The sequence below is a fragment of the Leptodactylus fuscus genome, chromosome 1, assembly GCF_031893055.1.
Source record: "Leptodactylus fuscus isolate aLepFus1 chromosome 1, aLepFus1.hap2, whole genome shotgun sequence".
Classification (NCBI taxonomy): domain Eukaryota; kingdom Metazoa; phylum Chordata; class Amphibia; order Anura; family Leptodactylidae; genus Leptodactylus; species Leptodactylus fuscus.
In genome coordinates, this window is record NC_134265.1 from 230770697 (window position 1) to 230788274 (window position 17578).

Genomic DNA, 17578 nt, shown 5'->3' on the forward strand with positions numbered 1-17578 from the left:
GCCACAATGCAGCTAAAAGCCCTGAAGTCAAATATGTCAGGGAGATTTGCAAATGAGGTGAGTGTAAATTGATTGTCAATGGACAAGTGGTTTTAGGCAAACCGCAATGCCATTAACAATTAACAATCAGTATACACTCATTAGCATGCATAGTAGCCGCTAATAAAGCTGAACTTGACGGATAAGCGTCTGTTTTCACCCTATGTAAGTATGCAACCTAGAATCTTAAACTGCACCTTTATTGGTATTTCCGGTAGTAAAGAGGACCTGTAAACTCTCCTGACCTGTCTGTTTTAGACAACACTATGTACAAAATAACTCCGGATCATCTTATTGCATAACTACTTTGTGACATTTTTCTGGTGTTTCACCTTATGAATTTCCCACAGGGTGCTACAATACCCCTTATCAGTGTGGTGTTCAGCACTGACTTGAATTTATTTATTTAGAAATAACAGAAAAATGGTGCAATTCAAAGATCTAAAAAAGATGCTCCAGAATTGTTACATTATGGGAAATGTGTTTACTAAAACAGACATGTACAAAAAGCGCTAGTCTATCTTTATTAAAGGAATGTTACATCAGAGACAACAAACGTTAGAATATAATTAATGATATAACCTATTAAAGAAATATGCTTTCTTTTCAGCTTATCAGGCTGACTTATATTTTTACAGATAAGTCTATGAAGAGGGAAAGAGGAGACTGATAGCTGCAACTGCAATACTCTGCTACTCTGCGAGTAAGAGAACCATTCTGACACTGCTATATACACAGAATGAGGCAGGGAAGCAAAAGCCTCCTTCTCCCATTCCCCTCTCCATAGACTTCTGTACTGTTGAACATTTGAAAAAGCCTTATGCTCATTAGAGATGAGCGAACAGCAAAATATTCGATATTCATTTCGAATAGCCGCTCAGTATTTGACTATTTGAACGAATATTGAAACCCATTATAGTCTATGGGGAAAAATGCTTAGTTTCAGGCGATCCCACCATTCGACTAAGGAGAGTCACCAAGTCCACTATGACACCCCAGGAAATGATGCCAACACCCTGGAATGCAACTGGGACAGCAGGGGAAGCATGCCTGGGGGCATCTAACATGCCGAAGTCACTGTATTACGTCGGGATCCCTATCAGCTTGCAATATGTGCGAGCTGACTTTTTCCCATAGGAATGCATTGACCAGCGTTGATTGGCTGAATGCCATACAAAGAACAACATTCGGCCAATCAACGCTGGTTGTGCTGGAGGAAGCAGAGTCTTATATCGGACCAGAATGGAGACTGCTGTGGACCGATCTTAGACTCCGCCTCCACCGGCAGAACCAGTGTTGATTGGCCGAATGCTGTATGGCAAGTGTAGAAGCCACCCTACAAGGTACTATCATTAGTTTGATACAAGTTTTCCTACTGACATAATACCTTTAAAAAAAAATTTTGTTTACTCAGCTTAAGTTTAAACAAAAACCTGAGAGTCGCCTATATATTTAGGCGCATTCTCCATGCTATACATGTTGTGAAACTTAACCTGTTTATAAAGGTGGATTTTGACATATTGTATAGTCATGCTAGTCCACAAAGAGACATTGGCGCTTCCAAATCGCATGAAAATGGCCATTACTGACAACAACTGAACATACAAAACAGAAGACACAAGTGAGTTTGGTCATTTTGTTGTAAAATGTCAAACAGAGCATGTAATCATTCAATGGAATCATAAGAATTAATCTTACTTCCTCATCATGGAGCCAAATGAAAAGATATATTGTGAGAAAATGAAACCGCACCAAACCTCACAATGTTATTGTCAATATACTAGTTGGCTCATTGAGTAGGAAATAAACTCCTTATTTATGTTTTAGTGCAAATTTCTGATTATTAGTATCCTAAGTTCATGTGTGCTTTGGTGTATATACATGCCCTAGTGTGTTCCAACTATGGTGGGTGCTGGCTCTTGTAACTGGAAATGAGCGAACACTGTTCGGAACAGCCTTTCCGAACAGCACGCTCACAGCACACTCCCATAGAAATGAATGGAAGCGGCCGGCGCGCGGGGGGGTTAAGCGGCCGGCCGCCGGCAAAGTCTGCGTGCCAGGTGCTTCCATTCATTTCTATGGGAGCGTGCTGTTCGGATCGGCTGATCCGAACAGTGTTCGCTCATCTCTACTTGTAACCCTTTCCCACAGCAGCCATTTTTCATATTTCGTTTATTTTTTTACTCTTTGCCTTCCAAAAGCCATAATTTCTATTTTTTTATTATTCACAAAGCGGTATGAGGGCTTATTTTTTGTGGGACAAATTGAACTTTGTAATGGTACTATTTAATATTTTCTTGATGTACTGGGAAGCTGGAAAAAAAAGTTCAAAATGAGGTAGAATTGTGAAACTTTCCTATGGACTTAATTTTTATGGTGTTCACTTGTACAGCCAAAATAACATATCACACATATTCTGTGGGTCGGGACAATTATAGCGATACCAAATTTATATAGATTTTTTTTTACATTAAAAAAACCCTTTAAAAATCCAAACCTTTGCAAAACTTTCACTTTTTATCCAAATATTTATAGGTGGCAAAACAGCAAAAATATAGTGGTTTGGCTCTTTTGATCTTTGTTCCTGCTACAATGTTCAATGTACGATAAAAATATATTTATAAGTTTGTAGACCAGGGATTTTCAGACGCAAGGATATCTAATGTGTATGAGTTTTACTTTCTTTATTTACTTTTATATGTGTTCCAGGGAAAAGGGGTGATTTGGCCATTATTTTTTTTAAACTGTTGCTTTTAGTGATCAGTTATTTGATCATTACTACAATGAATTGCAATACAGCCTAGAGAAGCTTGTAATAAAAGTAAAAAAAAGATGTGGTTGAGAGCATTCAATAGGTTTTCCGGCTATCATGGCAATGGATCACCAGCCCCAGATCTGTTTCCGGGGCTGTCAATCCACCCCAAAATAGTGACAACCATGCATCCCAGGAAAACAGTGCCTTGATCAACTTTGATTGTGGTGTTATAGGGGTTAATGACTGTGATCAGTGCGGGCACTGATCATGGACATTGCTGCCAGATTTCCACTATATAAAACTGAGGAGACCCGACAAATAGTACAACGGATATCAGTAAAGTGTTAAAATATGTGTATTGCTAAGTAAATAACTTTATGGTCAATTTAATTTTTAACACATAATGGGGCAGATTTATCATATATAGCTGTATGGATGGGATTCGCTAGAAGATTAGGATTACCTTTGGCTTTACATATACACTATGAATGTTAATAAATGTACAAGGGAGAACCTTATGTACACTTTATGCATTATATGAATTGTTGGTCTAATGAATATGGCTGTGTATATAATATAGCCTGTAATAACATTGCATTTGCTTGAAGTGGGTTCAATAAAAAGTAGAAAAGCTCCATTGTCCTTTGCGTCATACTTCAACATTCATTGTTTTGCTTCAGTTTATCTGCACTGAGAGTCGAAAAGATACCAATAATTTGTATGCACCAAACATAACCGATACCAACTAAGTCAACAGGAAGAAAGTTGGACATATCACATAGTGGGGGTTTTCACATAGTTTAACTTAAAACTAGAGTTCCTCATTCCTGAGCCGTGTGCGCTAAGCTATAATTACTTTGTTCTTCTCAGGTTACTAAAACATATTAAAAGAAGCAAACAGGGAATATGCAGTATATGAATTAGAAAAGAGGGGCTACATTTAAATTGCTGTTTAACAAGGAAAGACCTCAAAATAATAGTTTTAAACAGAGAGTAGTATTGTTTGAGAAACCAGATGTACAATAAATGCATGCTCTCTGCTGCAGTGATATACAGCCATTGAGTAGGGTTTGCATGTTTACACATTATGGTACTGTGCCAAGAGTCAGGCTAAGGCCTCACATTGCAGAAACTGTGTTTCAGGTTGGGCCCCACGTGGTGTAAATGCTGCGGTTTGGCCATGGTGGAAACTTCATGGATAAAAATGCTGCATTTTACAGTCACTGCAAGGTGACTGCAACTCCCTTCCACATCTTGCGAGAAAATTTGCGCAGTCGACCCACTGTGTTTTTCAAAACCATCACAGTTTTGGAAATCACAGCATGTGAATTATACCTATGGAAAAGCTAATGGTTTCCCTGTGAAAAACTTTTTTGCTGCGGCCCGCAAAGTGGGACCTTAGCCTCACAGTACCAACAAAGTGAATGTGATTTCATTTCATCTCATCCATATACCTTTTATCGTTTCATAGTTTTTTGGCTGTCTGTTTGGCCGTAGTGAATAACCACAAAATATGGAGCAGGTCTTATATCTGTCTGTATTTGTGGCTCGGTGATGGCCCCATCATATTATGTGTACTGTAAAGCAAAGGCATCTGAAGGACTTTATCCAGTCACAACTCTAAAGTCCATTTTAGTTAATAAGTATGACAGTGATTGAAAAAACAAAAGCTAACATTTTAAAATTGTGGACTGTCATAGACAAAATGTGGTGGTAATATCTTAGATAGCTGAGATAATTTGTCTGGAGGCCAACATGCAGTATATGGCTTCTTTAGTGACCCACCACTTTATAATTCTCCTCAGTTGACCCCAGATACATAATAATTCTCCCCAGTGGTCCCCAGACACATAATATAGGAGTCTTACCTAATAATGCTCCACAGACACCTAATAATACTCCCTAATATTCCCCAGGCAACTAATAATGGGAAAGGTAGTTAGTAGTACTCCTCAGGCATGTAATAGTGCTCCCCAGTGGCCCCCAGGCAAGTAGTAATGTCCCCTATTGGCTCCGCTCTGTAGTTGTACTATATAAATAAAAAAAACACAAGTGATCTTTTTTCATAAAAGTCTGCAGGTCAAGGCCCTAGACTCCTGGGTAGAACAGGATGCCAGATTCCCCTTTTTTTAATTGCGAGACCTATGGCACACTGTACACTATAGCTAACGTATACTCCCCTAACTCCCATCAGGTTCCATTGCTTGTGTCCACTTTACAAGCCCTCCAAGCTTTCGCCAAGGGTCGCCTCATTTTATGTGGCGACTTCAACCTTGCCTTAAACCCCCTTCTCGATACATTCGCTGGTAAATCCCAAGGCCCATATAGCGCCCTGAACAAAGTTCGTAAGCTCCTTCATTCCATGCTGGTGTGTGACGTTTGGCGTCTCCTCCACCCTACGGACAGAGACTACACTTTTTATTCTCACCCACATAATTCTTACAGTAGGATAGACTACATCTTTATTTCCCACTCGCTACTTCCCAGGTCTCTAAGGTCAAGATAGGCTCAGCCTTTCTCTCTGACCACTCCCCTGTTTTCAGCTCCCTCAATCTTCTCCCTCATGGACCCCGCTCGTCCTCTTGAAGACTGAATGAACCGCTTCTACTTCATGCTCAATGCTTGACTGAACTCAAATCATTTGTTACCAGTTTCACGATGGAACACTCCAATGACACAACTCCCCCCCCCCCCCCTTGTGCAATGGGTGGCTCTTAAGTGTGTCCTTCCAGGAGTCTTACTGAAACATGGCTCCAGACTCAGAGAGGCAGGGCTGAGATTTACTTCCATCCTGCGGGACTTAGCTGTCCTAGAGGCGCAACATAAGCAATCGCTTCAGAAATCCACCCTGGCCTCTCTCATAGCTACCCATCAAAAGATCCAATCCCTGCTTGAGCACAGGCAGCAGCATCTTCAGCAGCTCGGTCAGCACTCATTCTACGAATGGGGTAACAAGGCGGGACGACTCCTGGCAGGAGTGGTCTGGGATAGACAGGCTTCCACTCATGTTATGACTATTAAGTGACTCTCGGGTGACATCTCGCACCTTACAGCTGATTACATGGATCGGTTTTATAAGTCCCTTCAGTTAGATCTAACACCCTGAGGGCTTTAAATTCCATCTCCTCCGGTGCCTCATTCCAACCTTCTTTTCTTCACGCCCATCAATACAGATGCAATCAATATCCCTCATCAATACTGACGCAAAGCTATATACCAAACTCATCGCCAATAGATTGGGGCCACATATGGAGGACCTAGTGCATCTCGACTATGTGGGATTTATTCCACATAGGGATTCTTGGGATAAAACCTTGAAGGTCTGCTATCAACCATGCACGAAGCTCACATATTCTAATGATACTACTATCACTGGATGCAAAAAAGGCCTTTGATAGGTTTGATTGGAGGTTCTTGGAGGCCACACTCATTCAGATAGGGTTTGGCCCCGCTATGATCACCCGTATCCAAGCTCTTTACAACTCCCCACAAGCGCAAGTGCGTGTTAATGGAACCTTCGCCTCTCCGCTCACCATCCAGAATGGCACATGTCAGAGCTGCTGTCTCTCCCCTATGCTATACGCCATTGTCATGGAGTACCTCCTTGTGGCCATTCATAACAATCCGAATATTCAAGGCCATTTAAAAATATTGGTGTTTGCAGACGATGTCCTACTCTTTATTACCCAGCCAATAACCTCTATCCCATCTCTCCAACATGAGCTGTTTATAGCTACTATAGCAACTACAAAGTCAGTTTGACCAAAAGCACAGCTCTCAATATCTCCCTCCCTGCATCCCTGGTCCGGGACCTCCGAGCTTCCTTTTCCTTCTCTTGGTCCCTGAAGGTGATTAACTATTTAGGTGTGTATCTTCTTGATGACCTAGCATCTACTTACTCTCAGAACCTCTTGCCTCTTCTACATACTATCCAGGCAGACCTTGGTTGGTGGGATACAAGAGGATTATCCTGGCCTGGTCGCATTAACTTGTTAAAAATGAACATTCTCCCCAGGTTCTTGTACCCATTTCAAACTATCTCCATTACAATACCCAAGGCCTTCTTAACCTTGCTTCAGAAAACACTTACCAAGTTTATCCATGCCTCAAAGCCCCCATGCATAACAAAGCACACACTTATCAGACCCAAGCAAAGAGGAGGCTTGGCTGTCCCAGATTGCCTTAGCTACTACCTGTCCGTGACCATGGTCCGTGTCTTTGACTGGCATCACGCCACCCATTCTAAACTCTGAATTGCCCTGGAGGGGGTCACTAAGCCTGCTCCCTCTCTCTGCCCTGCCCTGGCTTCACAAACACTACTGGTCAGATAGCGCTACTCAATCCCTACCATATGTTGCTCGACATGTGCTTAGGACCTGTCGCTTCTACAGCATCGTCTGACGCCTGTTCAAGAATGATGGCCCTATGACTCCCATCTCAGGCAAACCAGACTTCCCTGCTGCCCAACGTTCCGCATTTCTCTCCTACACACTGCTTCCATCAGGCACTCTTGACATCCTCTTTCCTTCCTCTATCTGACCTGCTCCCACCACCGCTTCCCATTGGCAATACACTCAACTAACCCACTTCTACACCTCTATTAGGCATACACATGACCTACATAGGGATCTGCTGCCAGTCGAACGTCTTTGTTTCTCCTCTGTGTCTCTGTCACATGCCATCTCCTTAGTCTATGTTATGTTATTGGAGGAACCTGCCAATCAACTGCCAGCCTATACTGAAGGATGGGAACATGAGTTGGGGGTTTCGTTCCCACCAGACATGTGGTCATCTTCCGGGTGTGCCACAGGTTCTCTATCTCCTGAAAGGCACAAGAAACTAACTTTAAAATCCTCTCACACTGTTATAGAGTACCTTCTGTCCTCCACAGGATTTACCCCTCCTCTTCTGATTGTTGTTGGAGATACAATGCTGATCGGGGTTTGATGGTGCACATTTGGTGGGTATGTTATCTCGTGCGCCTGTTTTGGACGGAGGTGAGACATATAATTCATTTGGTGACTGGTATTGCCTTGGAGGACAATCCTGTCTCTCTCCTCCTCTCCATTTTTCCCAGGAAATTTAAGAGGCACACCCGTAGGCTGCTTGGCTTTATGCTAATTGCTGCTCGGACGGTCATTCCCAGACTGTGGAGATCGTCCTCCTCTCCCTCACTGGCATCCTGGTTGTAGGAACTCCTTCGTATCCATAGAATGGAAAACCTACATGCTGGATTAAACAGTGATGATAGAATTCACCGACAAACGTTACTCCCCTTTCTTCATGACTCCCTCCATAATAGTACTCAATCTCCTCCCTTATTTCCTTATTCTTATTTTCTTAGTTCCCTCTGCTTCCTATTCCCTTTAAATCCCCTTGTATTTCAGCTACCCTGCTGCTTCCCCCGAACTTTAGGGAGGGTGACTACACCTTCTTTTTCTCCCCTCTTTTTCTAGTTGGGTTTTGTACCCTTTTGCTTATTCTTTTGTTTTGACTGTTCGTTTAATTGTTCCCTTGGATATGATGTCTTTTCCCTACTGCGTCAAAGAGTTTACTCGTCCCTTCTCTCTCCCCTACCATTCCCAATGATTGTACTTCGTCCCCTGACCCCCCCCTCCACCCACAAAATCAATTGTTCTTTTTGATGTTTTGATTGTTTTGTGAAATTCTTCTATAAAGTCTTTAATGAAAAAAACAAAAAAACAAAACACAAGTGACATGTACTCATCCTCGTTCCCCAGAGCTCTGCTATTGTCTGCAGCTCGATGCATCAGTTCTTCATCAGACACCACTAGCTGAGGCCTGAGTGGTAGAACAGGAAGTTAAAGCCTTCAGGCTTCATCATTCTATTCAACTATAATAGCATTTTAAGGTTGTCAATGTAGATGAAGAGGACATGCGGTCATTTGTCACAGGTCTCCACAGCTCTCCTGGGTGCAGAAGGAACCCAGTTGGGACTCACTGGGGTCTAGGAACTGTAGGGGATGGGAGTGCTGAAGAAAGAGATAAAGACGTTGCTGCAGGATAGTACTGATTTATGGTCTACTCTCTACAGTGCATAGTACAGCTACTGTAGCACAAGCCTCCTCCCTTCTCACTTATCTCCACAAATTTATATCCTTGAAGGAAATCAATCTGTGTGTGAGTCTGACAGTCTATCACCTCTTAGGATATAGGTCTATTAGTGGTATCAGAGAGGAGGATAGAAAGTAAGAATACCATCTAACAAATGGACAAACAAGAATTTTTCTTTAATAACATATATTACAACGTTTCTTATATGCATTCCAGGAGGCTTCATATTGAAAGTATCAGTGTCTACCATCTGGGCACTGAGAACTACAGTTCTCACTGCACTATCTTTATTAGTTTGGTTAGGTCTTGCTCCTACACCTTGGAACTCCCCTGATGAGCCTGGCAAATGAGTTTTTGACTTGGGGAAACACATAGGCAGATTTAGAGGCGGCTATGGGAAAATAGACTGAGGTGTTTTATACCATAGACACAAGTGCTTCTTGCTCCCTTACTACATTAGTGACTGTACTAAGATGGGATGAATTGCCCTAATAGGGTCTTCATATTAGAATAGCAGCTACTTTTTCTAACTATTCAGTTTATAGCTAGTTTAGCACCTATGTGTTCTCTTACTATATTAACATTGTGTTGCAAGTGATTTTTATTTGCTTCTTTATGGCAAAATAGCATAATACCACTTACATCAAGGTATCTTGCTAGAATGGAGGACTTTTTGCTATATTGAGCATAGATTCCACATTCTTTATGTTTGTGATTTCATAACAGTCATATAGTGAGGTTTTTATTTTTTACTTTTTTTATGTTAACAAAAAGATGGGTGGGGACCAACAGGGGAAGAAGATTGCATCAAGGACTTTTCTTTCTGCATCTTTTGGTATAGAAATGGTGTACAGTACACCCATTGGACCTCATTATGGTCAATGGAGTCTTTGGGTATCTATGTGTAACCACTCTTTTAGCGGTCCGGCTCTTCGTCATTTGAGTGCCCTGGCCCATGCGCAGATGTGAACTTATCCGTATTTAGTGATACCTGGATTTTAGAAAATCACTGTATTCTTGCTGTTGAAATTCTCAGCAATCATCTATGATCTGTGGATTAATCATTTCCCTGCAGCACCACCACAGGTGAACTGAAGCATTACACAGTGTCCATTCAAATCAAAGTAATGCGAAGATGTGTGGTGTCCTCCAGGACAAAAAGCCCTATCCACTGCAATACATGGCTTTCCAAACGTCCTGTAATATTTTTTCTTTTAATCCAGACAACCCCTTTAAGTACCCTATAGTGAATTGATATGACATAACAATAGTGAGGAGCTCTGCCTACATTACCCAGCTGTATACATTCACTCAGTAAGAGAATTAAGCTTTATCTGGGTCTCCCCATATCATATAAACTCATATAGTGAGGTTTTAATCGATTTAATAAAATTTAGTATTATATTGATTCATCTTTAGCCATTTCAGGAATTGTTAACATTGTAAGTTACCCAACTTTTCTATCTGTATCAGCACTGAACAGCAACCTTTCTTTTATTATATATATATATGGGAACTTCACTGCAACAATTTTGTTTATCATGCATACATGGGAACTGCACGGTAATATTTCTCTAATCCTGTGTATATATGGTTAGTGCATAGTACCACCTGTCATCCTGTATGTAGGGCACAGTACAGTACCACTTCTCTAATCCTGTGTATGAGTACTACATTGTATCACTGTTTGTATCATGTATACTGTGTCAGACTGGCCCACCAAAGGATCCTCTGATGAACCTAAGGCTCTAACACAATGGTCCAGTATTAAATACCCAAATTTGAAGAGTATTACCCAGTATCACTTTTTTGTTCTGTGTACAATATATGGACACTGCAGTGCCTCTTTTTTATCCTGTATATCCAATAAGCTCAGTTCTGGCACACAGAGCTCTACTAACTTGCATAACTTACAACAATAGTGTTATTTTATAAAATGGTGGACACTTTAGTTGTCAGTAGCATTATGTGTGCTGTATATTCCAGGGATAATACACTGTTGTTGACTTTCTATAACACAAAATCTTCCTTCCTTGTACTAAAATGTTTTAAGAATAAGTGTTATAAGTAAATGAATTTGGTCATCTACTGGTGATATTTTGCATAGAGAAGTCTTAATAGAGAAGTCATAATTCCATGCTAAAGTCCACATACTGTAATACAACAGTCAAAATGTGATTTATTTATTGCAGTCATAAAGATTGTCTTTCTTTTACAGTAGATACCATGATAATGGAATACAGAGGCATAACTAACAAAGACTGGGCCCCGTAGCAAATTTTTGACTGAGCTTCCCCCACGTTCCACATGGTATAATGCCCCCTTTTCTGGCTCCCACGTGGTATAACACCACTTTCCCAGCTTCCATATGGTATAAAGCTTCCTTTACCAGCATACACATGGTATGACACTCTATTTACTGGTCCCCCCCACATGGTACGACAAACCTTTACTGATCACCCCACATGGTATAACGCTCCCTTCATGGCTCCCATATGATATAACATTCCCCTTTCTGGCCCCACACAGTATAAATCCCCCTTACCACCACCCCCACTCTGTATAATACCTCCTTATTGGCTTCCATACAGTTACTCCCTTCTTTTACGGGACTTTACACAATAAATTCCCTTTTTCTGGCCCCCAACACATCATACTGCCCCTTTATTGGCCCCAATGCAGTAATTGCTCCCTTTACAAATCATCATATATACAGGTGCATCATCATACTGGCCTGACCCACGTGACCACCAATCACATGCCTCAGCACTCTCTGACAGAGTTCAGGAGAACTGATGACCCACACCAGAACCCAGGAGTGGTGAGTAACGCTTATTTTTACTCACCTCCTCTGGGCCTCCACTCATTATAATCTGGGGTCCCACAGTATAATAATACAATAATACAATATAATAGTACAATTCCATCTCGGACTTATTCAGTTGAAACAAAACTGCCAGTTAAACCTCGCAAGATGAATCTACTGTCAACGCCATAGCCCTGCTACTGATCCCTTATTCTTCCCAAATCTGCATCTGCTTCTCCCTTCAGCCTTGAGGTCTCTGGAGAGCTGAAGAGAGTAATACAGCAGGTAACAACTTATTAAAAATAAATAAATAAATATATATATATATATATATATATATATATATATATATAAAACACAGTCTATTAATATAGATAAATAACATGTAGACATGTAGTCTTAGCCTTAATGGAATTTTTATATCATAAAATAATTACATTTAGCAAGATGTGCCATCACTTTCCGTTTTGTGGAGGTCCAAGTGCTAGAATCCCCACTATCCTGAGAAAAAGAGGGGCCGTAGCACTGAATCCCCTTTCATGTTTTTCTCAGTATACGTTAGTGATATGCGCTTGCTTTATGTCATGGGAAAATCCGTTTAGGTTGCAACCACACATTGTGGAAACGCAGATAAAAACCATTGTGGAAAAAACACTCTTTTCCTTGCATTGTTTTCATTGCATTTTGCTATTTTATACAGCATTTGTGAAATGTTAAGCAAAATATGCCAGAATTCAGGTATAATTTGCACCAGGCAACTCTCTAATATGATGTGTGTTACATTTATGAAGTTTTTTAGACACGTTTTGAACACCTTTACGACTTGTACGACCGATCTGATGACAAATAAGCTTTAACCTTGATCATTTATTATCATACATTGCTTAATACAATCCTTCTATCTCCCTATCTTCTTGTCTGTCTATATAAATATACCTGTTGATCAAAAATGGAATTATTGGCATATGTTTTAATAGAAAATGATTAAGCATATGTATATGCTTTAATGAGCTCTCTGTACAGTTCATTTATCCTTGAATTGAATGTTCTTACCTTACTTCGACCTCTTTTGAGCAACAGAAAACCCTCATAGTATAAAGGCAGTGAAGTTAGTTTAGACCTTTGCAGATAAATTTTTCTTGGTAATGGTTCAGCCATGTTCACAGTTTCCTTATTCCAAAGATCTGTTCAGCAGTTGTTTTCCCTCTCAGCAAGCTGTTCGCCGAGTGGAAGAAAGTAAAACAAACTGTGTGTAGAAGGAAGTCCAGGCATAGAAAAGTTATGCAGATTGTTTGTGCTGTAGGCTAACCCATCCCCTTTTGCTGGGAGGAGAATGCAGGTGAGATTAAAGACCATTTCTATGGCCAAATTCCATCACGGCTGACAAATTTAGCACAATAATAATATCAAGAGGTAAAATACCATAATTATAAATTATGGATCTATAAAGTCTATTATACTATATTATTTATAAGATTGAAAAAAAAATATATATACTCCAAATCCCTGGTTTGTCTATATTTGTGTCTATCCCTCTCTATTCAATAATATGGCAAGCTTAATTCTATCTGACCTTCACTGCCAACTACCATCAACTATTCCAGAATCTCCCAATGTTGTTACTCATTGCGTTTGTACATCACAACCATAACTATTATATGTTATTCTACTTCAACTAAATTTTATCCAGGGAATCAAACAATGGGCCAGTTTATGTCACCTAATTCCTGATTATCCTAACCCTAATTGCAGCTTCTTAAAGAACATCTTTTACCACCTCCACCAACTCAAGCCTTTTTCATCCTTTAGTATTCTTCTCTTCACTGATTCTGGAGTAGTTGTAATTTTTTACCCTAGAGTTTCCGAGAAATCAGTGCAGTTAGTGTTGGTGCTAGACTCTCTAATGTCAAGTGGTGTCAGGTAAAATTAGGCTCTGAGTCATGTCCCTTTACTTGCCCTTGCCTGACAACATCCACTTGCCATTATAGTTAGCAAATCAGGCACCAAAATTAATGCACCAATGGCTTGGGAACTAGAGATAGATTAAAAAAAAAAAAATCCAACTGCACTGGTATCAATGGAGAGGCACCTTTTACAGGATGAAAACCTGGTGCTCCTTTGGGTCCCTCATGAGCTGCGGGGCTTGATCCTGCAGTGTGTCTGGCCCAGCTCATTATGGTTCCTAGGGTGAGAGCAGGGCTGGTTTTAGACAAAATGAGGCCCTGGGCAAACTTGAAAGTGGGGCCCCAAATAATTATCATACCAAAAACAGTTAAATTTTTCAATTAGATTTAGTCAGTTTGAGACAGTAGTCTCAAAAACGCATCCCTCAGCATGTAATCCAGCTGGATCAGCAGAACCAGGGAGATAAGAACCCCAGCCTGGTTCTAATGCTTCCCAAGCTTGTAGGCCACAAATTTGCAGCCTACACGCTGGGATAACTTCATTGTATATACTTACCTCTCCGCTCCACAGCACATTCTGCACTCTACCCCTGCTCCGGGGGCACTGCTGTGACGTATGTGCGACTGAAGCTGGGGAAGAGAGCGCACCCAGGAGCAATGAGGTAACTATTGGCTCGGGGGCAATTAGCTGAGGGGCCATTGCAGGGGGTGATATTTAAATGTGCGGGGCTACTGCAGTAGCCACTTAGCAGTAATCTGCATGTGTTTACTTCAGCCTGGGCAAACAATATACAAAAACATACAGAGATGGCATAAAACAACCATACAGTATCAAAACACAGCTATCAAAATAACTAGATAACACCACTCTGCCATGATTACTGGGTAGTACTACCATACAGTAACTGAATAATACCATGTCATCACAAATGGAAAAAACATCGACTGAATAATATGACCATAGACTGTCTCACTAAAACCACCATACACCAACTTCATACACCACTGAACTGTGACTAAATACCACCATATCATACTGTACAATCACTGAATAATACCACGATACAGTAACAACAATATCACCATACTGTGACTGGATAATGCCACTATACATTGACTAAATAATACCACCCTATCATACACTGACTAAATAATACTACTATACCATGACTGGTTAATACCACCATTATATTAGCAGTGGTATATATTGACCATATCTGTAACATTCAGAACAAAAGTGATATACTGGTGGAAAAAATTTCCTTGTATGTCATGAATACTCTGATTTCAAGAGACTGTCGCTAGATTCACACTAGTGTTCTTCGCTCTGTCGTTCGGGTCTGCATGGGGACCTGAAAGACAGAATCGGGTAACCAATTTTTTATTAAAAAAAAAAAAAGAAAAAAGACATGGCCCGCACATCCCAATCTTATACATTGATCTAGTGCTTCTCAGCAAATTCTACAATGCTGAACATGAGGTATGTATTATACATATTGATCAAGGTGCATAAGCCCACTAGCCACTTCACGGCGACCTCTTTATAGTGAGACCCTACTCTACTGGATGCGGCGCTGCACAGTGACCGCCACAACCGCAACATGGCGCCCGCAGGGGAAGCGACCCAGTAGTCCGGCAACACCCCTGTTACCAGACCAAGCCCCCAGGCTCTGGGCCACACCACCCCATGGGCACAGCACCACAGGAGCAGCAGACACCATGCAGCACTGCACCATGTGAACAGATCTCAAAAATTCACCGCAGTCAGAGGACTGAGAGCTAGAAGGTGGGTACCTTTTTGCAGTCTCATGCTAATTAAAAACACCTTGGCCAAATGGGCACCAAAGGATTAGATATGTGCCTCAGCATACTGTACAGTACCACACGCTGGAGGATTAGATATGAGCCTCAGCACACAGTACCACATGCCAAAGGATTAGATACGCAAGTTTCCATAGGAACCCAGCCATTTTTCTTCACTACTGTATGTCAGCTTTAACCCCTTCCCAACATCCGCCATCCTATTACAGTGCATGCTGGGTGTTTAACTATGGTGGCCGCCTGGGAGCTGGGCGGCCGCCATAGCTGCCGGGTGTCTACTGCTTTACGCAGTAGACAACCGGCGCTTATGTCTCCAGAGGAGCCATTTTCCCGGAGGTGCATGGGTGCCGCCATTTTCCCGGAGGTGCATGGGCGCCGCCATTTTGCAAGCTCCAGGGCCGACGTCATGTTGGTTTGTCTGCAGTGATTTGCTTTTGCAGGCTGGTCTATGCAGCCTGCAAAAGAAATTATGATTTTTTGCAATGCATTAGCATTGTAATGCATTGCATTAGTGATCTGACCCCTACTTTTTTTAAAAAAAAGTATTAAAAGTTCAAATCACCCCCCTTTCCCTAGAACACATATAAAAGTAGTTAAATACTTTGAAACACATACATGTTAGGTATCCCTGTGTTCAAAATCGCCCGCTCTACAAAGCTATAAAAATATTTTTCCTGTACGGTAAATGCTGTAGTGGGAAAAATAGCGAAAAGTGCCAAACCGTCGTTCTTTCACTGTTTTGATTCTGATAAAAATTTGAATAAAAAGTGATCAAAGCAATAGCATTTCCCCAAAATGGTAGAACTAAAAAGTATACTCGTCCCCGCAAAAAAAGACGCCTTATGCATCCCTGTACACTTTTAGAAAAAAAATTTTTTAATACAGTTTTGGATTTTTTTTAAGGGGTTAAAATGTAAATAAAACCATATAACCGTGGTATCCCCGGAATCATACTGAAACATAGAATACAGGGGACATGCCATTTTGGCTGCACAGTGAACGCCGTAAAACCAAAGCCCGTAAGAAATTTGCAGAAACGCACTTTTTCTTCAAATTCACCCCATTCTGATTTTTTTTTACAGCTTCCCAGTACATTATACAGAATAATTAATGGCAGCATCATGAAGAAAAATTTGTCCCGCAAACATTAAGACCTCATATGGCTCTGGGAGTGGAGAAATAAAAAAGTTATGGGGTTTAGAAGGAGGGGAATCAAAAACGAAAATCAAAAAATGCCATCGGCGGGAAGGGGTTAAAGCGGCAGGGCAGTGTGACTACACAAGGTCACATTCACACAGCTTTACTCCAGGTATCCATAACAACCGATTGCAGGCTTTTCACTGATATCCAAACTGAGATACACATGATCACATGACGCTTATGGACAGACACACACACACACACAAACAACATCCAAAATACACCAGTGCAAAACGGGACAATTTTTATGAGGCCACTACACAAACAAAAAATAAAATATACCCGTGTGAAGCTGGGTCCTTCTGCTAGTATTTAATACATTTTAAGTTTTTCATGAGTGCTTTACACTTTACACCATAGTTAAACACCCAGCATGCACTGTAATAGGATGGCGGATGTTGGGAAGGGGTTAAAGCTGACATACAGTAGTGAAGAAAAATGGCTGGGTTCCTATGGAAACTTGCGTATCTAATCCTTTGGCATGTGGTACTGTGTGCTGAGGCTCATATCTAATCCTCCAGCGTGTGGTACTGTACAGTATGCTGAGGCACATATCTAATCCTTTGGTGCCCATTTGGCCAAGGTGTTTTTAATTAGCATGAGACTGCAAAAAGGTACCCACCTTCTAGCTCTCAGTCCTCTGACTGCGGTGAATTTTTGAGATCTGTTCACATGGTGCAGTGCTGCATGGTGTCTGCTGCTCCTGTGGTGCTGTGCCCATGGGGTGGTGTGGCCCAGAGCCTGGGGGCTTGGTCTGGTAACAGGGGTGTTGCCGGACTACTGGGTCGCTTCCCCTGCGGGTGCCATGTTGCGGTTGTGGCGGTCACTGTGCAGCGCCGCATCCAGTAGAGTAGGGTCTCACTATAAAGAGGTCGCCGTGAAGTGGCTAGTGGGCTTATGCACCTTGATCAATATGTATTATAAGCATAAAGAGGACCTTTCACCATTTTGCCCACAGGCAGTTCTATATACTGCCGG

At 41.3% G+C, this 17578-nt stretch overlaps 2 protein-coding genes across 3 annotated transcripts in view; one reads left to right on the top strand and one right to left on the bottom strand.

Moving 5' to 3' along the window:
* STAP1 (signal transducing adaptor family member 1) overlaps nt 1-12910 on the bottom strand; it is a 70166-nt gene extending 57256 nt beyond the window's left edge. For both annotated transcript variants that reach the window (XM_075283942.1, XM_075283935.1), the window contains exon 1: nt 12729-12910. In XM_075283942.1, the coding sequence (XP_075140043.1) occupies nt 12729-12833 (105 nt within the window). In that variant the 5' untranslated portion in view covers nt 12834-12910. The remainder of the gene's footprint in view (nt 1-12728) is intronic.
* UBA6 (ubiquitin like modifier activating enzyme 6) overlaps nt 1-17578 on the top strand; it is a 344476-nt gene that overhangs the window by 121939 nt on the left and 204959 nt on the right. The window lies entirely within an intron of this gene.